At 56.4% G+C, this 24,722-nt stretch overlaps 1 protein-coding gene across 1 annotated transcript; it reads left to right on the top strand.

Moving 5' to 3' along the window:
- The first annotated feature begins 5,135 nt into the window (after positions 1 to 5,135).
- On the top strand, positions 5,136 to 24,216 carry LOC114020955 (fibulin-7). Its single transcript, XM_037878079.2, has 8 exons — positions 5,136 to 5,429; positions 12,202 to 12,397; positions 14,021 to 14,191; positions 18,062 to 18,187; positions 19,771 to 19,893; positions 20,284 to 20,421; positions 21,025 to 21,163; positions 23,282 to 24,216. Exons 1-8 carry the CDS (start codon positions 5,136 to 5,138, stop codon positions 23,640 to 23,642), a joined length of 1,548 nt encoding a protein of 515 aa, XP_037734007.2. The 3' UTR covers positions 23,643 to 24,216.
- The last annotated feature ends 506 nt before the right edge of the window (positions 24,217 to 24,722 follow it).

Genomic DNA, 24,722 nt, shown 5'->3' with positions numbered 1-24,722 from the left:
TATGTTCTTATTCCTAACATCCTGTTCGTTTTTTTGACTGCCGCTGCACACTGCGTGGACGTCTTCAGAGAACTATCCACGATGACTCCAGGATCTCTTTCCTGATTTCCCACTAGCCCTGTCAATCAGCCCCACCTCTGCTAACGAACAGAATCTTAGCTAGGAGCGGGGCAGGACTAACTGGGCTCAGGTAATGGCCTGATAAACCCCTGGGCAGAGACCCCAGTTTGGAGGGGAAGCCCAGGGAGTTCCTGTGGAAGGCCCTGCAGGAGGCCTGGAAGAAGCTGCCCTGTCCCAGAGGCTGGAAGCTGCAAAGGCAGCCCAGAGCGGCTGATATGGGGAAGGTCGCTAGGGAGTCAGCCTGCAAGTCAGACCCTGAGAAACCGGGGGAAGCCAGGAGAGCAGCAGAGGGCATTTGCCTGCTGGCCTCTTGGAGCTAGAGGTAGACAAGGCAGGCAGAGGCCTGTGAAAGGACTCCAGCTAGAAAGGGCTGGGAGTGGGTTCTCTGGGGATTGTGCCTGGAAGGTTGTTTTGCCAATAAACCCCAAGTGAGGGGAGTTACAGGATGGAAAACTGCTGTGAACTGGATGAGAGGAAACTGAGGCAGAGCCATACTCGGCCAGCGGGGGCGCTATGGGGCAGCCAAGCCCTATGACACCATCCTGGTCACTTGACAAACCCACTCGACCCTAGGGATATGCTGCTGAATGCTTGCTAAGCAGGCTCCAAGCTGGTCACTACATGGATGGGAGACACTCTGGAAAACCCACTGTGCCCTGGTCAATCAGCTGCAGGCGGATGCTGGCATGCCAGAGAGCCAGCTGCCCACAGGGGTGCTGCCCAGCTATGGCTGTTGAATAGGCAGGAGTGTGTCTGCTGGAGGAGGGGTGTCAGTCGTGCCAAACGGCTGTTTGGGGGCCTCTATGCCCACTTCTTGAAAAGGCCTAATTAGTGGCTAAACTGGGGCTTCCATGCAGCCCATATGGTTTCCCACATGGCCAGTCCCTCCTTCACTCTGCTACTGGGCCAGTCAGGGAATTCATGAAAGCTGTGACACTCTAGCTGGGGTTGGCCCCAGCTCGATAATGAGTTATGCCTCTCCCCTGGGAGCGAGGGGTGCTCCCGGGGGTCCATTCCTGTTCCACACTCCCCACCCCCGTCCCTTTTTCTGTCTTGCTGGACAGAGTTTAGATGGGAGCTGGGTGCCTTCACCACCTCTGAGTCACTAACTTCACCCCCTTCATCATTTATTCAGTACCCAATCTCCTCTGACTGCGTCTCCCCGCCTCCACTTGGTATACTTGTAAAAGCCCTTTTTTGCATTCACTTGCTCTGTGTTTCTGCAGCCTGTATCGTTTCCCTGCAGTTCTCTAGCGGGTTCCCTGGGGGCTCACAGCCTAGTGGGAGGTACTGTTGTTTAAGTCAGTTCTTCAATATTTATACAGCACTGTGTGTGCATAGCACTATACAGACAAATAACAGCTGGTGTCCTTGCTTTGAAGGCCTTGCGAGCTCCGAGTGTGATCCCCGTAGGCAGCTATACGGTGGGAGCTGGGGTGAGCTATTGGGCTAGGAAGATGTGGGAATTGCCCCTGAAATCAGGGTGTGGGAAGGGGCAGCGCGGGGAATGGCCCCAAAGAATGCCCCAGCCCAGGCCCTGCTTTCTAGCTGCAAGCGCTGGCGTGAACAGCACCTTGCCCAGGGACCCTAGAGCACTGAGTTCCTCGGGCAAAGCCGGCATCTGCTGATTGCGTGACCAGCATTAGCAACAGACTCTGCAGATGAAAGGCCCAAAATGTCCTGATCTGGGGGGGGGGGGGAGAAAGGGGCTGGTGCCAAGGGAAAAGTTTCCTACCACTCGCTGCCCTTCCTCCGCCGGAGCCCGGGGAAAAACCAACAAACACATGGTTGGGGAGGATAAATTGCAGCTCGTGGTGGGCAGGAGCGAGAGTAAGGGGTTGCAAGCCAGGAACCTGCATCTTACAAACAACCTCTGCTTTTCCGCCCGCGGGCTGGCCTTCCCCTGTGCCAGGGAGAGGCCCCTGCTGCTGCAGCAGGAGCTCTCCCTTCTCAGAGAGCCCAGGGGCTGCAGGAGGCTCTGAGCCAGACCTTCCCGGAGACTCCGCCACAGCTTGCTCGGTCTGTCTGCCTGCCACTGGCTAAAGCAGGGTCTGCAGGGGCCCCAGGCACAAGGGAGGGGAGCAGAGCGCCGCATCTTCCTGCAGGGCTCTGAGAGAGAGAAGACAGGCCTCCTTGTGCAGGGGCCTCCTGGGCCTGCAGGGGCACTGGCCCGGTGGGGGGAGCTCCTAGCCTGGCTGGAGTTCGGGGAGCAGTGCAGCGGGCATGGCCGCTGACAGAGGAGGGAGGCTGGGATCTTCCCTGTGCCGGCTCCTTCTAAGGAACAGAGCTCTTCCCACTCACTGGGGTGCTGGCACCTCTGCCGTATGCCAGCCTGGTCCGGTCCTCGAGAGCTGCCCTGAAGACTCCCACAGGCCCTGGCGGCTGGGACAGCAGCAGGGGTGGGTGGAGGGCATGGAGCGAAAGGGCCACAGCTCCTCAAAGGCTGCTCTTGGCCACGCTCCTGATTCACCAGGACGATGCCCTCACGGGGGGATGCCATCGCAGGGGGAGATGCTGGGAGGGATGCCATGGCAAGGGTGGAATGCCAGGGGGATGCCATCACCAGGGGGTGGTTTCGGGGGGGATGCCATCACAGGGCAGATGGCAGGGGGATACTATCACAGCGGGAATGCCAGAGAGATGCCATCGTGGTGGGGAGGTTGCCGGGGAGGGATGCCATCACAGGGGAGGGTTGCCGGGGGATGCCATCGTGGGGCAGGGTTTCCAGGGGATGCTGTCATGAGGGGGATGCCTTGCGGATGCCATCACAGGCTGGGTTGCTGGGGGCATGCCATCGCAGGGGGTGGCTGCTGGGCCAATGCCATCACAGGGGGCAGTTGCCGAGAAGATGCCATCATGGGGCGGGGGGTTGTGGGGGGATGCCATTGCAAGGGGAATTGCCGGGGGATGCCATTGCAGGTGGGGTTGCTGGGGGGGATGATGTTGCAGGGGGGATAGCTGGGGGATGCCATGAGAGGGAGGGTTTGCTGGGGGATGCCATTGGGGAGGGGGCAATGCTGGGTGGATGCTATCACAGGGGACAGTTGCTGGGTGGATGCCACTGCAGGGGTGGTAGCCGGGGGGGATGCCATCGCAGGGGGCAGTTGCCAGGGCAATGCCAGCACAGGGGGAATGCTGGGGGGGATGCCATCACAGGGGGGTGGCCATCACCGGGGGGAGGTTGCCGGGGGGATGCCATCACAGGGGGTGTTGCCAGGGGGATGCCATCGCACGGGGTGGAGGATTGTCTTGGGGGTTGCTGTGGGGATGCCATTGCAAGAGGTGTTGCCAGGGGGATGCCATCCCTGGGGGCGTTGCTGGGGGGATACCACCGCAAGGGATTGCCGGGGGTATGTCATCACTGGGTGGGGGTTGTCAGGGACATTGTCAGGGCGATGCCATCGCTGGGGTGGTTGCCGGGGGGATGCCATTAGGGACTGGCTGGTTGGTCAATTCTGAGCGGTATTTGGGGGGGGTTCTTGTGATTTTTCTGCCTCCAGCAGGTTATTTCTGAAGGCCCCTCTGGTGGGGAAGCCTCATGAAGGGTGTGGTGCTTGCAGTGGGATGGGGATGATGGGTTGGGCATTGGGCAGCAGGTGACAATGCAAACCACAGGGAAACCTGGGGGAAAGACCAGGGCCCACTTCCCTCTCCTTGCACCCCTTCCCCAGCTTGGGGGTTGGTGCCAGGGCAGATGGGGCCAGTGGAACTGACCCTAGTCCATGAGCTGCTATCCCCCTTACTGTGTGTGTTCCCTCATTCCCATCTGTGTAGTTGATTGAGCCATTGCCAGGAAGGAGCCAGCCCTCAGCTGTCCCCGGGTGTCACAGGATCTTCACCCCCAGCCCAGCTCCTGCGTGATGTGGCTCCTTGTGGTGCAGGCCCTGGTGGCCCTGTGTGTCCTGCACCTGCCACTCAGCAGCACCCAGGTAAGGAGAATGACCAGAGAATTGCTAACAAAGCCCCGCTTTTAAAGAAAGGGGAAAAAGTGATCCGGGAAACTCCAGGCCCGTTAGTTTAACCTCAATTGTATGCAAGGTCTTGGAACAAATTTTGAAAGTGCAAGTAGTTAAGGACATAGATGTGAAAGGTAATTGGAATAAAATATAACACAGGTCTACAATGGTGCCAGACCAACCTGCTCTGCTTTGAGAAGAGAACGGATGTTTTTAGATGAAGGAACTGTACTAGATCTAGTCTGTCTGGATTTTAGTACAGCACTGGATACAGTTCCACTTTGGAAATTATTAATTAAACTGGGATTAATCTGAGAATTGAAAGATGGGAAGGGAACTGGTTAAAGGGCAGACTACAACGGGTCACACTGAAGGGGGAACTGTAAGGCTGGAGGGAGGTTACCAGTGGAGTTCCTCAGGGATCCGTCTTGGGACCAGTCTTATTTACCATTTTTATTAACGATCTTGGCACAAAAAGCGGGAGTGTACTAATAAAAGTTGCGGCTGACACAAAGCTGGGAGGTATTGCCAGTACGGAGGAGGACCAGAGTGTCATACAAGAAGATCTGGAGAACTTTGAAAACTGGAGTAATAGAAATGGGATGAAATTTAAGAGTGCAAAATGCAAGGTCATGTACTCAGAGACTCACAACAAACAAGCAGTTTTGCTTTAAGCTGGGGACTGGTCAGTTGGAAGTGACAAAGGAGAGAAAGACCTGGCTGTATTGGTTGATCACAGGACGAGCATGAGCCGCCAACATGATGTGGCCATGAAAAAGGCTAATGCAACCCTAGGACACACCCTGTCCCCTGCACTACAGTCCGCATACACCTCCCCCCAGCTGGGGAATGGCCTGCGGAGCAGCTGTACAGCAGCTGTGGCCGCAGTACGCAGGAGGGGAGCGGGCTGCAGGAAGCCCACACGAGGAAGGACCTTGCTGTGGAGCGGGGCTCTGTCTGCAGCAGTCCCAAGAGTGTGCCGCAGACAGTGGGTCTGGAGAGCTGGGGATCCCTGGAGCACGTGGGCCTGAAGCACAGTTGTGAAGTGTCTTAAATCCGATGCGGAAGAGAGGACAATCAGACGGAGGCAGCCGTGTGGGCTTTGTGCTAGTGATGAGGAGCACCAACCAGCAGCGTCCCCAAAGGGGCTCCCAGCCGCCCCGCAGCAAGCCTCGGCAGCCCTTGAAACGACAGCCGAGCTCAGGCTTCGAATGCAGGGCGCTGGGGGCTCTGGGCAATAGTTACCTGGCTGAAGTATCTGAGCGATCTCTGGAGTCGCCCTTCAGAAAACACAGCCTGCGGATTCCAGCTCTGTGTCAGCTACACCTGTGTCTCTGCCCCACCGACTCTAAGGTATAACTTGGCCCGAGGGCCCGCTCTTGTTATCCTGCCTCTCAGCCCATCAGGGTACCCCCGGCACTCAGTGCTGGTGCATAAAGAGGTGTTAAGAGATGCTGAACTGCAGCCTGCTGAAATCAGGGCAGGAAATTCCCTGACGCCTCTGCAGTGCCCCCGATCCTGCCCCATGTCCCTGTCTTTGCTCCCTGTGATGCTAGGGCAGAGGCTGAATCTCCTGGCTGCCTGCCTGGGCCGGAGCATTCTGACAGCCCTGCTGAAAATCTCAGTCACGGGCCTGGATCCTGCCCCAACATCCTGCCTTTCCCTTGTTCATAGAATCATAGAATATCAGGGTTGGAAGGGACCTCAGGAGGTCATCTAGTCCAACCCCCTGCTCAAAGCAGGACCAATCCCCAACTAAATCATCCCAGCCAGGGCTTTGTCAAGCCTGACCTTAAAAATATCTAGGGAAGGAGATTCCACCACCTCCCTAGGTAACGCATTCCAGTGTTTCACCATCCTCCTAGTGAAATAGTGTTTCCTAATATCCAACCTAAACCTCCCCCGCTGCAACTTGAGACCGTTACTCCTTGTTCTGTCATCAGCTACCACTGAGAACAGTCTCGATCCATCCTCTTTGGAACCCCCTTTCAGGTAGTTGAAAGCAGCTTGTCACGGAGTCCCTGGAACTGTTCCCCATGAAGCCAGTCAGGACTCTGGGGAAGTCTCCTTTCTGTGAGCAGCCTGTCTCCAGGGCACACAGCTCACACAGCTTCCACCTTTCTGGGTCTGACCTCGGAGCATTCAGCTGCCCCTCCGTGCGCTTCCCCCAGCGAGTCCGCCCAGGCGGGGTCCTGGGGAAGCCAGAGGGTCCTGCACCCCAACTCCGCAGTCAGACGTAACTCTCAGCCAGCCAGTAAAACAGAAGGTTTATTACACGACAGGAACATGGTCTAAAACAGAGCTTGCAGGTGCAGAGAACAGGACCCCTTAGCTGGGTCCATTTTGGGGGGCAGTGAGCCAGACAACCACGTCTGCACTTCACTCCACGTCCCAGCCAGCCCCAAACTGAAACTCCCTCCAGCCCATCCTCCTCTGGGCTTTGTCCCTTTCCCGGGCCAGGAGATCACCTGATTCCTTTGTTCTCCAACCCTTTAGCTCTCACCTTGCGGGGGGGAGGGGGGGAAGGGGGGAGAAGGGCCCAGGCCATCAGTTGCCAGGAAACAGGGTGTCGGCCATTCTCTGTGTCTCTGCAATGATCATACACCCTTACCCCACCACCTAGATTCTTAAGAACTGCCCAGGGGAAACTGAGGACCCCGACAATATTCAGAGGAAACATTAAGAACAGTCCCGCTTCGTCACACAGCTATCAAATCCCCCCTCATTCTTCTCTTCTGCAGACTAAACAAGCCCAGTTCCCTCAGCCTCTCCTCATAAGTCATGTGTTCCAGTCCCCTAATCATTTTTGTTGCCCTCCGCTGGACTCTTTCCAATTTTTCCACATCCTTCTTGTAGTGTGGGGCCCAAAACTGGACACAGTACTCCAGATGAGGCCTCACCAATGTCGAATAGAGGGGAACGATCACGTCCCTCGATCTGCTGGCAATGCCCCTACATATACATCCCAAAATGCCATTGGCCTTCTTGGCAACAAGGGCACACTGTTGACTCATATTCTGTTTCTTGTCCACTGTAACCCCTAGGTCCTTTTCTGCAGAACTGCTGCCGAGCCATTCGGTCCCTAGTGTGTAGCGGTGCATGGGATTCTTCCGTCCTAAGTGCAGGTCTCTGCACTTGTCCTTGTTGAACCTCATCAGATTTCTTTTGGCCCAATCCTCTAAATTTGTCTAGGGCCCTCTGTATCCTATCCCTACCCTCCAGCATATCTACCTCTCTTCCCAGTTTAGTGTCATGTGCAAACTTGAACAAAACCGGCCCGAGGACTGACCCTTGGGGCACTCCACTTGATACCGGCTGCCAACTAGACATGGAGCCATTGATCACTATCCGTTGAGCCCAACAATCTAGCCAGCTTTCTATCCACCTTATAGTTCATTCATCCAGCCCATACTTCTTTAACTTGCTGGCAAGAATACTGTGGGAGACCGTATCAAAAGCTTTGCTAAAGTCAAGGAACAACACGTCCACTGCTTTCCTCTCATCCACAGAGCCAGTTATCTCGTCATAGAAGGCAATTAGATTAGTCAGGCATGACTTGCCCTTTGTGAATCCATGCTGACTGATCACTTTCCTCTCTTCAAAGTGCTTCAGAATTGATTCCTTGAGGACATGCTCCATGATTTTTCCAGGGACTGAGGTGAGGCTGACTGGCCTGTAGTTCCCCGGATCCTCCTTCTTCCCTTTTTTAAACATGGGCACTACATTAGCCTTTTTCCAGTCATCCGGAACTTCCCCCGATCGCCATGAGTTTTCAAAGATAATGGCCAATGGCTCTGCAATCACATCCGCCAACTTCTTTAGCACTCTCGGATGCAGGGCATCCGGCCCCATGGACTTGTGCTCGTCCAGCTTTTCTAAATAGTCCCGAACCACTTCTTTCTCCACAGAGGGCTGGTCACCTCCTCCCCATGCTGTGCTGCCCAGTGCAGTAGTCTGAGAGCTGACCTTGTTTGTGAAGACAGAGGCCAAGAAAGCATTGAGTACATTAGCTTTTTCCATATCCTCTGTCACTAGGTTGCCTCCCTCATTCAGTAAGGGGCCCACACTTTCCTTGACCACCTTCTTGTCGCTAACATACCTGAAGAAACCCTTCTTGTTACTCTTAACATCCCTTGCTAGCTGCAACTCCAAGTGTGATTTGGCCTTCCTGATTTCACTCCTGCATGCCTGAACAATATTTTTGTACCCCTCCCTAGTCATTTGTCCAATCTTCCAGTTCTTGTAAGCTTCTTTTTTGTGTTTAAGATCAGCAAGGATTTCACTGTTAAGCCAAGCTGGTCACCTGCCATATTTACTATTCTTTCTACACATTGGGATGGTTTGTCCCTGTAACCTCAATAAGGATTCTTTACAATACAGCCAGCTCTCCTGGACTCCTTTCCCCCTCATGTTATTCTCCCAGGGGATCCTGCCCATCAGTTCCCTGAGGTTGTCAAAATCTGCTTTTCTGAAGTCCAGGGTCCGTATTCTGCTGCTCTCCTTTCTTCCCTGTGTCAGGATCCTGAACTCAACCATCTCATGGTCACTGCCTCCCAGGTTCCCATCCACTTTTGCTTCCCCTACTAATTCTTCCTGGTTTGTGAGCAGCAGGTCAAGAAGAGCTCTGCCCCTAGTTGGTTCCTCCAGCACCTGCACCAGGAAATTGTCCCTACCCTTTTCGAAAACGTCCTGGATTGTCTGTGCACCGCTGTATTGCTCTCCCAGCAGATATCAGGGTGATTGAAGTCTCCCATGAGAACCAGGGCCTGCGATCTAGTAACTTCCATGAGTTGCCGGAAGAAAGCCTCATCCACTTCATCCCACTGGTCCGGTGGTCTTGTGAGTAATCCCACCAAGTCTCTGTTATTCCAATCACATCAATGGCTCCATGTCTAGTTGGCAGCCGGTGTCAAGTGGAGTGCCCCAGGGGTCGGTCCTGGGGCCGGTTTTGTTCAATATCTTCATAAATGATCTGGAGGATGGTGTGGATTGCACTCTCAGCAAATTTGCGGATGATACTAAACTGGGAGGAAGTGGTAGATACGCTGGAGGGGAGGGATAGGATACAGAAGGACCTAGACAAATTGGAGGATTGGGCCAAAAGAAATCTGATGAGGTTCAATAAGGATAAGTGCAGGGTCCTGCACTTAGGACGGAAGAATCCCATGCACCGCTACAGACTAGGGACCGAACGGCTAGGCAGCAGTTCTGCGGAAAAGGACCTAGGGGTGACAGTGGACGACAAGCTGGATATGAGTCAGCAGTGTGCCCTTGTTGCCAAAAAGGCCAATGGCATTTTGGGATGTATAAGTAGGGGCATAGCGAGCAGATCGAGGGACGTGATCGTTTCCCTCTATTCGACATTGGTGAGGCCTCATCTGGAATACTGTGTCCAGTTTTGGGCCCCACACTACAAGAAGGATGTGGATAAATTGGAGAGAGTCCAGCGAAGGGCAACAAAAATGATTAGGGGTCTGGAACACGACTTATGAGGAGAGGCTGAGGGAACTGGGATTGTTTAGTATACGGAAGAGAAGAATGAGGGGGGATTTGATAGCTGCTTTCAACTACCTGAAAGGGGGTTCCAAAGAGGATGGCTCTAGACTGTTCTCAATGGTAGCAGATGACAGAACGAGGAGTAATGGTCTCAAGTTGCAGTGGGGGAGGTTTAGATTGGATATTAGGAAAAACTTTTTCACTAAGAGGGTGGTGAAACACTGGAATGCGTTACCTAGGGAGGTGGTAGAATCTCCTTCCTTAGAGGTTTTTAAGGTCAGGCTTGACAAAGCCCTGGGTGGGATGATTTAACTGGGACTTGGTCCTGCTTCGAGCAGGGGGTTGGACTAGATGACCTCCTGAGGTCCCTTCCAACCCTGATATTCTATGATTCTATGATTCTATGATTCCTTGACTGTGCCAGGACTTCCAGTTCTCCCTGCTTGTTTCCCAGGCTTCTTGCATTTGTGTATAGGCCCTTGAGATAACTCGCTGATCGTCCCTTTCTCAGTATGAGGCAGGAGCCCTGCCCTCTCGCGCTCTTCTGCTCGTGCTTCCTCCCGGTATCCCACTTCCCCACTTACCTCAGGGCTTGGTCTCCTTCCCTCGGTGAACCTAGTTTAAAGCCCTCCTCACTAGGTTAGCCAGCCTGCTTGCGAAGACGCTCTTCCCTCTCTTCGTTAGGTGGAGCCCATCTCTGCCTAGCACTCCTCCTTCTTGGAACACCATCCCATGGTCAAAGAATCCAAAGTCTTCTCTCCGACATCACCTGCGTAGCCATTTGTTGACTTCCATCATTCGACGGTCTCTACCCCGGCCTTCTCCTTCCACGGGGAGGATGGACAAGAACACCACTTGCGCCTCAAACTCCTTTATCCTTCTTCCCAGAGCCACGTAGTCTGCAGTGATCCACTCAAGGTCATTCTTGGCAGTATCATTGGTGCCCACGTGGAGAGGCTGGAAGGGGTAGCGATCCGAGGGCTTGATGAGTCTCGGCAGTCTCTCCGTCACATCATGAATCCTAGCTCCTGGCAAGCAGCAGACTTCTCGGTTTTCCTGGTCGGGGCAGCGGATAGATGACTCAGTCCCCCGGAGGAGAGAGTCCCCGACCACCACCACCCGCCTCCTTCTCTTGGGAGCGGTGGTCATGGAACCCCCAACCCTAGGACAGTGCATCTCATGCCTTCCAATCGCCGGAGTCTCCTTCTGTTCCCTTCCCTCAGACGTATCATCTAGTCCACTCTCCGCATTAGTACCTGTGGAGAGAACATGAAAACGGTTGCTTACCTGTATCTGCGTTGCTGGTACATGGACGCTCCCCTTTCTTCTTCTGGAGGTCACACGCTGCCAAATTTCTTCACCGTTGTCCTGTCTCTGCAGTGCAGCCTGCTCTGAATCTTCAGAACATTGTGTCCGTAGAAGCATATCCTGACGTCTGTCCAGGAAATCTTCAGTTTCTCTTATGCAACGCAGGGTCGATACCAGTTGCTCCAGACCTTGAACCTTCTCTTCCAGTATGGAGACCAGCTTGCACTTTGTACAGACAAAGTCTCTTCTGTCCTGTGGAAGAAAGACAAATGTGGCACGTCCAGTGCAGGTCACAACAGCTGAACACCCCCCATCCATATTACCTTCCTTCTACGAGCTTCCTCAGGAGTTGTAGTAACTACTCAGAGAAGCCGGCGAGATGTAAGCCTCAATGGGCTCTCCCCGGGCGAACTCCCTCTGTTCGCCTCTCTGCTGTTCGCTGCTCAGCTGGTCCACAGCTGACTGGCTTTTTAGAGCAGTCAGGCCCACTCAGGGCTCACCTGGAACAAAGCACTCCCAATTCACACTTTTCAAACCACCAATCAAGCACAAGGTCAAACTGTCCCCACAACAGACACTCAGATACTCACCAACACAGCCTCCCTAATGCAGCCCTTAACGTACCTCCTCTCAGACAGATCCCAGGCAAATTCCCTCTGTTCGCCTCTCCGCTGTTTGCCGCTCCAATGAATGGGGTTTTCCAGGGTGTGAGGTGATGGGGATGGGCCATGGCTGCCAGGGGCGTCTCCCAGGACTCAGCAGCATTTGGCTACAGCCTTTGGGGAGATTTCTGTGCACTCCGCTCAGGACTGGCCCTTAAGGGTACGTTTACACTGCACTGTAAGCCTGGAGCTTGAACTCAGGCTTTATCCTTCTTCCGTCCACACACAAATCATGCTAAACCAAGGCTCAGACCCAGGCTCCCAGGACCCCACGAGGATGAAGGGTCCAAATCTGAGTCAAGTCAGGACCCAGGGTTCACACCCTCTTGCTTTGCAGTGTAGATGCAGCCGCACTGGACTCATGTCCCGCAAACTTATCCCACAATCCCGTGGGCCGACTTTCGGTGACCTCTGGACTGTCATGTTTCCCGACACCGCACCGCGAGCAAAGGGCCCAGGGGCCATGTTTTGAGCGGGTGGTAGGAAGTCGGGGAGATGGGTGGCTGGATGTGGGCCCATGTAAGGCAGTGCCCGAGGTTGGGACCCAGGGTTCCACAGTTCCTCTGTGGGGTTACAAATGGGTATAGCTGTTCACACCCTAGGTTAGCATGCCCGGGGCCTGCTGACTCGAGTTCTGTTACTCTGGCCTTGCACTGCAGCGCAGCCAGACCCCGGGGGACACGTGTGTTTGCCCCCAGGACTGCCTGAGCAAGCGCCAGGTGCTGAGCACCATTCAGCAGATGCAGAAGCTGCTGTCCACGCAGGAGGCCATCCAGCTGCAGGGGATGCGCAGCCTCAAGAAGCAGCTCACGGTCCTGCAAAGCAACATCCACAAGCAGGCCACGAAGCGCAACGGTAATGCAAGCTCTGGTGCACCGGTCTCCCCCGGCAGAGCTGGTGCAAACGCCTCTGGTGGGTGGCACTGGGTGCTAGGGTTGCCAGGTGGCCGGTTTTCGAGCGGAATGCCTGGTCGAAAAGGGACCCTGGCATCTCCGGTCAGCACTGCTGTTAAGAGTCCGGCCGGCGGTGCTGCAGGGCTAAGGCAGGCTAGTCCCCACCTGTCCTGACACCGCGCTGTGCCCCGGAAGCAGCTCCTAGGCGGAGGGGCGGGAAAGACCCACGGGGCTCTGTGCGCTGCCCCACCCCAAAAACAGACTCCGCACTCCCATTGGCCGGGAACCGCGGCCAATGGGTGCTGGGGCAGGCAGTGCCTGCGGGCGAGAGCAGCGTGCAGAGCCTCCTGTCCTCCCCTCACCCCGCCTAGGAGCCGGACCTGCTGGCTGCTTCCGGGGTGCAGCGCGGTGCCAGGACAGACAGGAAACCTGCCTCAGACCCGCTGCACCGCTGACTGCCAGCCGCCCACAGTAAGCCTGAGCCCCAACCCCCTGCCCCTGCCCCTGCCCCGAACCTCCCCAAACCCCTCATCCCCGGCCCCACCCCACAGCCCGCGCCCCCAGCCCAGAACCCATACCCCCTCCTGCACCCCAAAGCCCTGCCTCAACCCGCAGCCCCCTCCCGCACTCCAAATCCCTTGGCCCCACCCCACAACCTGGAGCCCCCTCCTGCACCCCAAACCCCTCATCCCCAGCGCAGAGCCTTCACCCCCTCCCACACCCCAACCCCAACCTACCTCAACCCGCAGCCCCCTCCCACATTCAGAATCCCTCGGGCCCCAGCCTGGAGCCCCCTCCTGCACTCCAAACCCCTCGTCCCAAGCCCCACCCCAGAGTCTGCACCCCCAGCCAGAGCCTTTACCCCCTCCCACACCCCGACCCTCTGCCCCAGCCCAGGGAAAGTGAGTGAGGGTTGGGGAGAGTGAGCCACCAAGGGAGGGGGAATGTGTTGAGTGGGGTGGGGCCTTGGGGAAGGGGCGGGGCTAGGGTGTTCGTTTTTCTGCAATTAGAAAGTTGGCAACCCTGTTGGGTGCCCCGGTGCTGTACTGCGGACATTGGCTTTGTGGGGCTGCCCTGAGCCGGTTGCCTCCAGCACACCCCTGCATTGCACCTGGGCACGGGTGTCCCTCGCTCTCTGGCTCTCTCCTGCACTGCCAGCTCCATCCCTACCTACTGCTTTGAGGCCTGGGCCACGCCTAAAAATTAGGCCAACCTGGAGCGGGTAGATCGCTCGAGGCTGTGAACACGTCGTGCCCCGTGGGATGTAGGTAGGTCGGCAAAGAATTCTCCAGACCGGGGCGGCTGAGGCCAAAGGGGCCGTGGTGAGCTGCAGCCATCATCGGGCTGGATCCTGCCTAGCTCTCCGTGGGCTAGCTGGCCAGCTGGGGTTAGCTGAGCCCCCAGATCTAAGTGGGTGGAGCTGGTGGCGTGCCAGGGGGCTCTGCTGACTCTGCTCACCCAGGGTGGGTGGGATGTATTGGGAAAGGGGCAAGAGTCGGCCTGCGGTGTCTGATCCCTGCTGCAGCATGCTGAAGGGCGCTGACGGGGGATTAACCCTAACCCCGTTCCCGTTCCCCTTCCCCAGACAGCTGTCCCCACCTGACGGCACCCCTCAATGGCAGGAAGCTGGGCGAGAAGGCCACGGTGGGGCATGAGGTGCACTTCCTGTGTGAGGCCGGCTTCCGGCTGGTGGGCTCCGAGTCCCGCACCTGCCTGCAGGACCGGACGTGGAGCGGCCAGCAGCCCTTCTGCCAGAGTGAGTACGGCTGCGGGGCCGCCCCGGGCGGGCAGAGCACCACGCTGGGAGAGGGGCCGAGGGGCCTCCAGGGACTGGCAAAGGGACGGAGCCACGGCTAGGGACTGTGGCAGCCATCCTGGGCAGAGCTGCCACTGCCAGCACCTTTTGTTCCAGAACCCATGCCCGGCCCGATCCCTGCCCCACCTCCGCCCCGATTCCTGCCCCTCGCCTGCCCCGATCCCCGCCTGCTCCGATCTGCGCCCCACGCCCGCCCCGATGTCTGCCCGCCCCAATCTCTGCTCCACCTCCGCCCCGATTTCCGCTCCACGCCCGCCCCGAGTCCCCACCCACATGCCTGCCCCGATCCCTGCCCCCCACCTGCCCTGCTCCACGCCTGCCCCAAGTCCCCACCCACATGCCCACCCTGATCCCTGTCCCACCTCTGCCCCGATCCCCACCCTGATCACTGCCCCATGCCCCATCCACCCCAAGTCCCTACCCACACGCCCGCCCCGATCCAAGTCCGCACCCACACACCCGCCCCGAGTCCACACCCACATGCCTGCCCCATTCCCTCTGCCCCCCCGCTCTGATCACTGCCCCACACCCCTATCCACCCCGATCCTCACAGACACTTTTGCCCCGATCTCCGCTCCACGCCTGTCCTGATCCCTGCTCCATGCCCTGATCACCGCCCCATGCCCCTATCCGCCCTGATCACCGCCCCATGCCCCTATCCGCCCTGATCAACGCCCCATGCCCCTATCCACCCCGAGTCCCCACCCACATGCCTGCCCCGATCCCTGCCCCCCACCTGCCCTGCTCCACGCCTGCCCCGAGTCTCCACCCACATGCCTGCCCCAATCCCTGCCCCCTTGCCTGCCCCAATCTCCATTCCACGCCTGCCCCAAATCCCCACCCACACGCCCACTTCAATCTCTGCCCCGCCTCTGCCCCAATCCCTGCCCCACACCTGCCCCGGTGGGAGGCAGGACGGGTGGAGGCGGGGGATGGGGGAGGCAGGACAGGTAGAGGGAAGGGGGAGGCAGGACGGCTAGAGGCGGGGGATGGGGAGGCAGGATGGGTAGAGGGAGGGGGGAGGCAGGACGGCTAGGGGCGGGGGATGGGGAGGCAGGACGGGTGGAGGCGGGGGATGGGGAGGCAGGACGGCAGGTGGGACAGCTGAGTAGCATGGTGAGTAGGAGTCAAAGATGACACTGAGCGATCCCAGTGTTTGTGCCTGAGTTGATTTATTTAAGTTTAGAAGTGTGAGCAGCAAGAGTGATGTAGTGGTGGGAGTCTGCTATAGACCACCGGACCAGGGGGATGAGGTGGATGAGGCTTTCTTCCAGCAACTCGCAGAAGCTACTAGATCGCACGCCCTGGTTCTCATGGATGACTTTAATTTTCCTGATATCTGCTGGGAGAACAATACAGCAGTGCATAGACAATCCAGGAAGTTTTTGGAAAGTGTAGGGGACAATTTCCTGGTGCAAGTGCTAGACGAGCCAACTGGGGGGGAGCTCTTCTTGACCTGATGCTCACAAACAGGGAAGAATTAGTGGGGGAAGCAAAAATGGACGGGAATCTGGGAGGCAGTGACCATGAGTTGGTTGAATTCAGGATCCTGACACATGGAAGAAAGGTAAGCAGCAGGATACGGACCCTGGACTTCAGGAAAGCAGACTTTGACTCCCTCAGGGAACTGATGGGTAGGATCCGCTGGGGGAATAACATGAGGGGGAAAGGAGTCCAGGAGAGCTGGCTGTATTTCAAGGAATCCCTGTTGAGGTTACAGAGACAAACCATCCCGATGAGTCAAAAGAATAGTAAATATGGCAGGCGACCAGCTTGGCTTAACGGTGAAATCCTAGCGGATCTTAAACATAAAAAAGAAGCTTACAAGAAGTGGAAGGTTGGACATATGACCAGGGAAGAGTATAAAAATATTGTTCGGGCATGTAGGAATGAAATCAGGAAGGCCAAATCGCACCTGGAGCTGCAGCTAGCAAGAGATGTCAAGAGTAACAAGAAGGGTTTCTTCAGGTATGTTGGCAACAAGAAGAAAGCCAAGGAAAGTGTGGGCCCCTTATTGAATGAGGGAGGCAACCTAGTGACAGAGGATGTGGAAAAAGCTAATGTGCTCAATGCTTTTTTTGCCTCTGTCTTCACTAACCAGGACAGCTCCCAGACTGCTGCACTGGGCATCACAACATGGGGAGTAGATGGCCAGCCCTCTGTGGAGAAAGAGGTGGTTAGGGACTATTTAGAAAAGGTGGATGTGCACAAGTCCATGGGGCCGGACGAGTTGCATCCGAGAGTGCTAAAGGAATTGGCGGCTGTGATTGCAGAGCCATTGGCCATTATCTTTGAAAACTCATGGCAAACGGGGAAGTCCCAGATGACTGGAAAAAGGCTAATGTAGTGCCAATCTTTAAAAAAGGGAAGAAGGAGGATCCGGGGAACTACAGGCCAGTCAGCCTCACCTCAGTCCCTGGACAAATCATGGAGCAGGTCCTCAAAGAATCAATCCTGAAGCACTTACATGAGAGGAAAGTGATCAGGAACAGTCAGCATGGATTCACCAAGGGCAGGTCATGCCTGACTAATCTAATCGCCTTCTATGATGAGATTACTGGTTCTGTGCATGAAGGGAAAGCAGTGGATGTATTGTTTCTTGACTTTAGCAAAGCTTTTGACACGGTATCCCACAGTATTCTTGTCAGCAAGTTAAAGAAGTATGGGCTGGATGAATGCACTATAAGGTGGGTAGAAAGTTGGCTAGATTGTCGGGCTCAACGGGTAGTGATCAATGGCTCCATGTCTAGTTGGCAGCCGGTGTCAAGTGGAGTGCCCCAGGGGTCGGTCCTGGGGCCAGTTTTGTTCAATATCTTCATAAATGATCTGGAGGATGGTGTGGATTGCACTCTCAGCAAATTTGCGGATGATACTAAACTGGGAGGAGTGGTAGATATGCTGGAGGGCAGGGATAGGATACAGAGGGACCTAGACAAATTGGAGGATTGGGCCAAAAGAAATCTGATGAGGTTCAATAAGGATAAGTGCAGGGTCCTGCACTTAAGACGGAAGAACCCAATGTACAGCTACAGACTAGGGACCGAATGGCTCGGCAGCAGTTCTGCGGAAAAGGACCTAGGGGTGACAGTGGATGAGAAGCTGGATATGAGTCAGCAGTGTGCCCTTGTTGCCAAGAAGGCCAATGGCATTTTGGGATGTATAAGTAGGGGCATAGCGAGCAGACCGAGGGACGTGATCGTTCCCCTCTATTCGACATTGGTGAGGCCTCATCTGGAGTACCGTGTCCAGTTTTGGGCCCCACACTACAAGAAGGATGTGGATAAATTGGAGAGAGTCCAGTGAAGGGCAACAAAAATGATTAGGGGTCTGGAACACATGACTTATGAGGAGAGGCTGAGGGAACTGGGATTGTTTAGTCTGCAGAAGAGAAGAATGAGGGGGGATTTGATAGCTGCTTTCAACTACCTGAAAGGTGGATCCAAAGAGGATGGTTCTAGACTATTCTCAGTGGTAGAAGAGGACAGGACAAGGAGTAATGGTCTCAAGTTGCAGTGGGGGAGGTTTAGGTTGGATATTAGGAAAAACTTTTTCACTGGGAGGGTGGTGAAACACTGGAATGCGTTACCTAGGGAGGTGGTGGAATCTCCTTCCTTGGAAGTTTTTAAGGTCAGGCTTGACAAAGCCCTGGCTGGGATGATTTAGTTGGGGATTGGTCCTGCTTTGAGCAGGGGGTTGGACTAGATGACCTCCTGAGGTCCCTTCCAACCCTGATATTCTATGATTCTATGATTTGAGCTTTGTCCTCACGTTCCCGGTTATCGATAACCAGCATCTCTCCTCTCCCCACAGCTACCAGCAACTGCGCCAGCAGCCCTTGTGCCAATGGCGGGACCTGTGTGGAGGACGTGCGGCGGTTCACCTGCTTGTGCCCCAGCAGCTGGTCAGGCAGTAACTGCCAGACCCCCATCTACTCCTGTAGGTACAGACCAGGCCCCGGCCCCTCGCTCCTCTCACCTCTGGAAGGGGCATCTGCAGAGAGGATCAGTCGTGTGTGTGCACACGTCTGCGATGCAGAGAAGAGGGGGTGTCTGTGTGCGCGCACGGTGCAGGGAAGAGGAGTGTTGTGTGTGTGCAATGTGCAGGGAAGAGGGGGGTATGTGTGTGTTTGGTGCAGGGAAGGTGTGTGTGTGTGTGTGTGCAAATGGTGCAGAGAAGAGGGGGGTGTATGTGCAAACGGTGCAGGGAAGGGGTTTCTGTGTGTGCACCCAATGCAGGGAATGGGTGTGTATGTGTGCATGGTGCAGGGAAGAAGTGTGTGCGCGTGCGCGTGTGTGTGCAGGGAAAAGAGGGGGGTGAGTGTGTGGGCGTGGGAGTGCATGCTGCAGGGGAGAGCTGTGTGTGTGTGCATGTGTCACGGAGTCCCGGGGCGCTGCTCTGGAACTGCTCCCTACGGAGCCAGGCAGGACTCTGGGGGAGCCTCCTCTCTCTGAGCAGGCTGTCGCCAGGGCAAGAAGCTTCCACAGCTTCCACTTTCCTGGGTCTGACCTCGGAGCATTCAGCATCCCCTTCCACACCATGTGCTTCCCGCAGCGAGTCCGCCTGGGCGAGGCTCCTGGGGAAGCCAGAGGGCCCTGCACCCCAACTCCGCAGTCAGACGGGACTCTCAGCCAGCTGGTAAAACAGAAGGTTTATTAGTCGACAGGAACACAGCGTAGGGCAGAACTTGTTAGCACTGAAATCAGTGACTTTCAGCCAAGTCCATTTTGGGGGGAGGGGAGCCCAGAGCCAGGGCTCTGGCCCTCCCCCTGCGCCCCAAGCCAGAGGAGACTGTCTGGCTGCCAGCAGCCTGGGCCCTGCCCTGCCCGTTGCTTCTCCTCCGGCCTGTGTCTCGCTTCCCGGGCCAAGAGCCACCTGGTCATATCCCCCTCCTGGGTCTCAGGTTACCAAGGGGCAGCCATAGCATCCATGCAGGCAGCTGGAGCAACCCCTGCAAAAGTCACACACCCTTATTCCCACCACCTAGACCAGGGGCGGGAAAACTTTTTGGCCTGAGGGCTGCATTGGGTTTCGGAAATTGTATGGAGGGCTGGTTAGGGGAGGGGGTCGTGGCCCAGCTCCCACCTCCTATCCGCCCCCCCCCCCGACTCCTGCCCCATCCAACCCCCCCTGTTCCCTGATGGGCCCCCCCTGGACCCCGCCCCATCCACACACCCCCGCCGCCCCAACCAACCCCCCTCCCCTCCGTTCCTGGCTGCCCCCCCCCAGGACCCCTGCCCCCATTCAACCCCCTGTTTCTACCCCGACCCCTATCCACACCCCCACCCTCTGACCACCACCCCAAACTCCCATGCCCCCTAGCCAACCCCGCCGCTCCCTGCCCAACCCACGGCAGGGTGGTGCAGGAGGTGGGAGGCCCCCTGCCTCAGGAGCGGCTCCCACACGGTGCCCAGGGCTGTGGGACGCCCAGAGCACATGAGCGAGCTCGTGCCATGCCCCAGGCTGGGCTCCGCCTGCCGCCGACCAGGGGAGCTAACAGCTGTCTCCCCCTGCCGCTGCAGCCTGGGTGACGCTGAGCCCCTCGTCCTTCAGTCGCCAGCCCCGCTGCACAGACGCCCGCCTGCGCTCGCCCCACTGCACCTGTGACACCGGCTTCCAGCTGCGGGCCGGCGGCGTGTGCCAAGGTACCCTGGCTCCCTCGCCACACTCTGCAAACCGGGCTGGGGCATGTCTAACCCCCTGCAGGCCCAGCCCCACCGAGGCCGCCCCAGCAGCGCCCTGCACTAGCTTTGCCCCTGCCCCTCCCAACAAGGGACCCGCCCAGCGTCAGCACCCCGGGGCCCAGGGACGTGGCCTGGGAGAGCCATGAAGGAGTGGCCAGCACCAGCCAGGGAACCCCAGGGGAGGCTCTTGCATGGCACTGGGGTACCCTGGACCACCCATTGTGGGGTGGAGGCTGGGGGGTTTCCAGCACCGGCCAGGCTGTGAGGGCCCAAGGTTGGGGGGTGGTCTGGGTGTCACACTCTTCCTGAACCCCCACTCCCCAGAATCTCCACTGTCTATTCCATGGCCAGATGTTGACGAGTGCCAGCTCTTCCAGGCCAGCTGGCAGACCCGCCTCTGCGTGCACGATTGTGTCAACCTGCCCGGCTCCTACCACTGTGTCTGCCCCCAGGGCTACCTGCTCCATGCCGACCAGAACACGTGCACCGGTGAGCAGCACCTGCATCAGGGGAGGGGAGAGAGGCCTCATGCCCTGCGGGGTCACTGCATCACAGCTTGCAAATGGAACCCAGCTCTGAGCTCCTGTGCAGCCCTGCCCCTGCCCAGAGCCCGCCTCTGCACTCAGCTCAGCCACATGGCGAGCTGAAGCCCCTTTGGGTGCCCATGGGCATGGGTCTGACACCGCTCGGAGGTCTGGACCCTTCTGTGGCATCATCCCACTCTAAAGCCCCCTCAGTACCCATGGGCCCGGGATCAGCTCTGCCCCTCTGCCTGAGTGCCAGGCTGCTGCCAAAGCCCCCTAGGATACCGAGGCCTAGTGTTACCTGTGCCCCCCTTGGGACCCAGGGCTCCATGGGTACCTGGGCACCCCTTGCCTTGGCACCAACCTAATCCTGAAGAGGCAAATGTCCACTGGCCCCCATCTTCGCCCCTGTGGCAGACACCGGCTCAGCACCCGGGGGTTAAACAACACTGGCAGGGTGTGTGGCCACAGCTGGGTAGGCCGGGGAAGGGTGAGGCCCTGGCCCCACCGTGGAAGGGAACCAGTTGCATTCACACCAGGATCTGGGGGATTTTGTTTGCTCTGCCAGATGTGGACGAATGCACCGACAATCAGCACAACTGCAGCCATGGCGAGCTCTGCGTCAATGTCTTTGGGGGCTACTGGTGCGTGCGCCCCAAGTGCCCCCAGCCCAGGCTCAACACCAGCTACGTCAAGACCTCCGTCTAGTAAGTGTTTCCATGCGTGCAGACCAGCAGCCCATGGCTCCCCTGCGGCACCCAGGCTGGGAGGAGTGCCGAGTCCCTGCAAGCCCCTTGGGTAGGTGCTATCAACAAAAGCTGACAGTTGGCAGTTTTTCAGAGACATGATTAAGGGCACAAGAGCAAACTATCCCCCTGCGTAGGAAACACAGGAAGTCTGGCCAGAGACCACGCTGGCCTAACCAGGAGACCGTCAACGGTCTGAAACTCAAAAAAAGAGTCCTACAAAAAGTGGAAACTTGGTCAAATGACAAAGGGTGAATATAAACAAATAACACAAGTCTGTAGGGACAAAATTAGAAAGGCGAAGGCACAAAACGAGATCAAACTATTTAGGGACATAAAAGGAAACAAGAAAACATTAGAAGCAAAAGGAAGACCAAGGACAGGGTAGGCCCATTACTCAATGGGGGGGGAGACAATAACAGAAAAGGTGGCAATGGCAGAGGTGCTTAATGACTTCTTTGTTTCGGTTTTCACCAAGAAGGTTGGTGGTGATGGAACGTCTAACACAGTGAACGCCAGTTAACATGAGGTAGGATCAGAAGCTAAAATAGGGAAAGAACAAGTTAAAAATTACTTAGACAAGTTAGATGTCTTCAAGTCACCAGGGCCTGATGAAATACATCCTAGAATACTCAAGGGGCTGACTGAGGAGATGTCTGAGCCATTAGCAATTATCTTTGAAAATTCATGGAAGACGGGAGAGATTCCAGAAGACTGGAAAAGCGGAAATCTAGTGCCCAGCTATAGAAAGGGAAATAAGGACAAGCCGGGGAATTACAGACCAGTCAGCTAAACTTCTGTACCCGAAAAGATAGTGGAGCAAAGAATTAAGCAATTGATTTGCAAACATTTAGAAGATAATAAGGTGATAAGTAACAGTCAGCATGGATTTGTCAAGAACAAATCCTGTCAAACCAACCGGGCAGCTTTCTGTGACAGGGTAACAAGCCTTGTGGATGGGGGGAAGCGGTAGACGTGGTATATTTTGACTTTAGTAAGGCTTCCGATACTGTCTCGCATGATCTTCTCATAAACAAACTAGGGAAATGCAGCCTAGATGGAGCTACTATAAGGTGGGTGCAAAACTGCTTGGAAAATCGTTCCCAGAGAGTAGTTATCAGTGGTTCAGTCATGCTGGAAGGGCGTAACGGGTGGGGTCCCGCAAGGATTGGTTCTGGTTCTGTTCAATATCTTCATCAGTGATTTAGATAATGGCATAGAGAGCACACTTATGAAGTTTGTGGACGATACCAAGCTGGGAAGGGTGGCAAGTGCTTTGGAGGATAGGATTAAAATTCAAAATGATCTGGACAAACTGGAGAAATGGTCTGAAGTAAATAGGACGAAATTCAAGAAGGACAAATGCAAAGTACTTCACTTAGGAAGGAACAATCAGTTGCACACATACAAAGTGGGAAATGACTGCCTAGGAAGGAGTACTGCAGAAAGGAATCTGGGGGTCATAGTGGACCATAAGCTAAATATGAATCAACAGTGCAACTCTGTTGCAAAAAAAGCAAACATCATTCTGGGTTTGTTGTAAGTGTTACAGGAGTGTTGTAAGCAAGACACGAGAAGTAATTCTTCCGCTCTACTATGCACTGATTAGGCCTCAACTGGAGTATTGTGTCCGGGTTCTGGGTGCCACATTTCAGGAAAGATGTGGAGAAATTGGAGAAAGTCCAGAGAAGAGCAATAAAAATGATTAAAGGTCTAGGAAACATGACCTACGAGGGAAGATTGAAAAAACTGGGGTTGTTTAGTTGTCAAGTACATAAAAGGTTGTTACAAGGAGGGAGAAAAATTGTTCTTAACCTCTGAGGACAGGACAAGAAGCAATTGGCTTAAATTGCAGCAAGGGAGGTTTAGGTTGGACATTAGGAAAAACTGTCAGGGTGGTTAAGCACTGGAATAAATTGCCTAGGGAGGCTGTGGAGATTTTTAAGACCAGGTTAGACAAACACCTGTCAGAGATTGTCTAGATAATACTTAATCCTGCTAGGAGGGCAGGGGACTGGACTAGATGACCTCTCGAGGTCCCTTCCAGTCCTACACGTCTATGATTCTGTCTCCCCCCAGTCAGTGTGAGCGCAACCCATGCCCCATGAACAGCAGAGCCTGCCAGTTGGCCGCCAACTCCATCTCCTTCCACTACCTGCCGCTCCAATCCAACCGCACCGTGCCCAGGGTGCTCTTCAAGATGTCCACCACCCACCTGGTGGGCGACAGCCTGCGCTTCGCCATTGTGGGTGGCAGGGGCCAGGGCGTCTTCGCCGTGCAGCGCTCCGACCGGCACACTGGCGAGCTGATCCTCACCAGCCCGGTGGTGGGGCCGGCCACCTTGGAGGTGGAGCTGGAAATGAGCAAACTCGCCCGGAAGGTTCTTCTTGGGAAGCACATCTTCAGGGTCACGGCCTTCATCTCCCAGTACGAGTTCTGAGCCCCCCCGAGCTGCCGGCCTCACGCATTCCAGCAGAGATGCCCGCCTCAGAGCTGAGATGGGGCTTCCAGGGCATCCAGCCAAGCTAGCCGTCTGGGGCACCCCTGCTGGCTTCTAGCAAACGTCCGGGGGAGCTGCCTCTTTGGAGACCCCCGTTCTTCACCTGGCAAAGACCTCACCCCTTGTGTCCTGCCCGTATAGCATGTCACGGCCTCACTGGGGCTGGCTGTGGGTGGCAGAGAAATCGCAATGGCCAGTGCCTAGGAGCGCAGGGCCGAGGGTGGCTCCCTGAGTAGCTTAGCTGCTCCCCAGCCTGCGGTGGCACTGGCCAGCTGACATGCACACAGCCAGCGTGGGCACGAGCCCCCAGGGTGTCCCGTGTCAGCCGCCAGCTGCGCGTCCCGGCCGCCCCTCCAGCTTGCATTCCCCTGCTCTCGTATGTGCCCCGGGCTTAGACGCCGCATCTGCCTAGGGCAGCAACAGCACAGTGAGCCCACCCAGGGCAGACGAGCAGGACCTGCCAACTGGGGATTTGACTTCTCGTACGTAGTAACATAAAATAAACCGGTAACGTCTCCAGCAGGAGCCCTCTCCGCTCATTGCTCCCCATCGCCGGCACAGGACCCAGAACTCCTAGTGAGCCAGCAGCAGATTGGTGTGCCACGCTCTGCCCTCCTCCCCTATGGGCTGGCTGACTCCAGCCCCAAGGCCCCCGCACCGCTGCCCATCCACAGGGTAGTGCCCAAGACCCACCTCGGCACCCATCTGCTCTGATCACGCCCCCCGCCCCTCAGCGTGAGCTGGCCGTGTGCTTCCAGGCCAGGCCGACTGGGCCTTGACTGCCCACCTGCAAACTGGGGCTGATGCTACCACCTGAGGGCCTGGCAAACGGGCCGCTAGCCCAAGGTGCCAGGGGCCCATGCTGCCCTTCATGGCTGCACCCACACTGCCTGGCAGGCCCTGCGCTAACAGTTGGGCAAAGGTTAGCTGACTGCCCAGGCCATGGCCTCTGCAGAGCCAGGGCGGGAGGGGCTGGGGGGTGAGCCGTGGCCGAGGGGGGTGGGTGCATGCGCTGCCCTG

This window comes from Chelonia mydas, chromosome 12 (genome assembly GCF_015237465.2).
Source record: "Chelonia mydas isolate rCheMyd1 chromosome 12, rCheMyd1.pri.v2, whole genome shotgun sequence".
Lineage (NCBI taxonomy): Eukaryota > Metazoa > Chordata > Testudines > Cheloniidae > Chelonia > Chelonia mydas.
The sequence above is the reverse complement of the archived record's forward strand: the minus strand, read 5'-3'. Positions and strand labels throughout refer to the sequence as shown.

What these genes read in the sequence shown, in the direction of transcription:
- LOC114020955 (XM_037878079.2), top strand. Translation starts at nt 5,136, where the DNA reads ATGCGGAAGAGAGGACAATCAGACGGAGGCAGCCGTGTGGGCTTTGTG. An exon ending in GCAGGCCACGAAGCGCAACG is followed by an intron (nt 12,398 to 14,020) that starts GTAATGCAAGCT and finishes CCCCTTCCCCAG; the next exon opens with ACAGCTGTCCCCACCTGACG. An exon ending in TACGTCAAGACCTCCGTCTA is followed by an intron (nt 21,164 to 23,281) that starts GTAAGTGTTTCC and finishes GTCTCCCCCCAG; the next exon opens with TCAGTGTGAGCGCAACCCAT.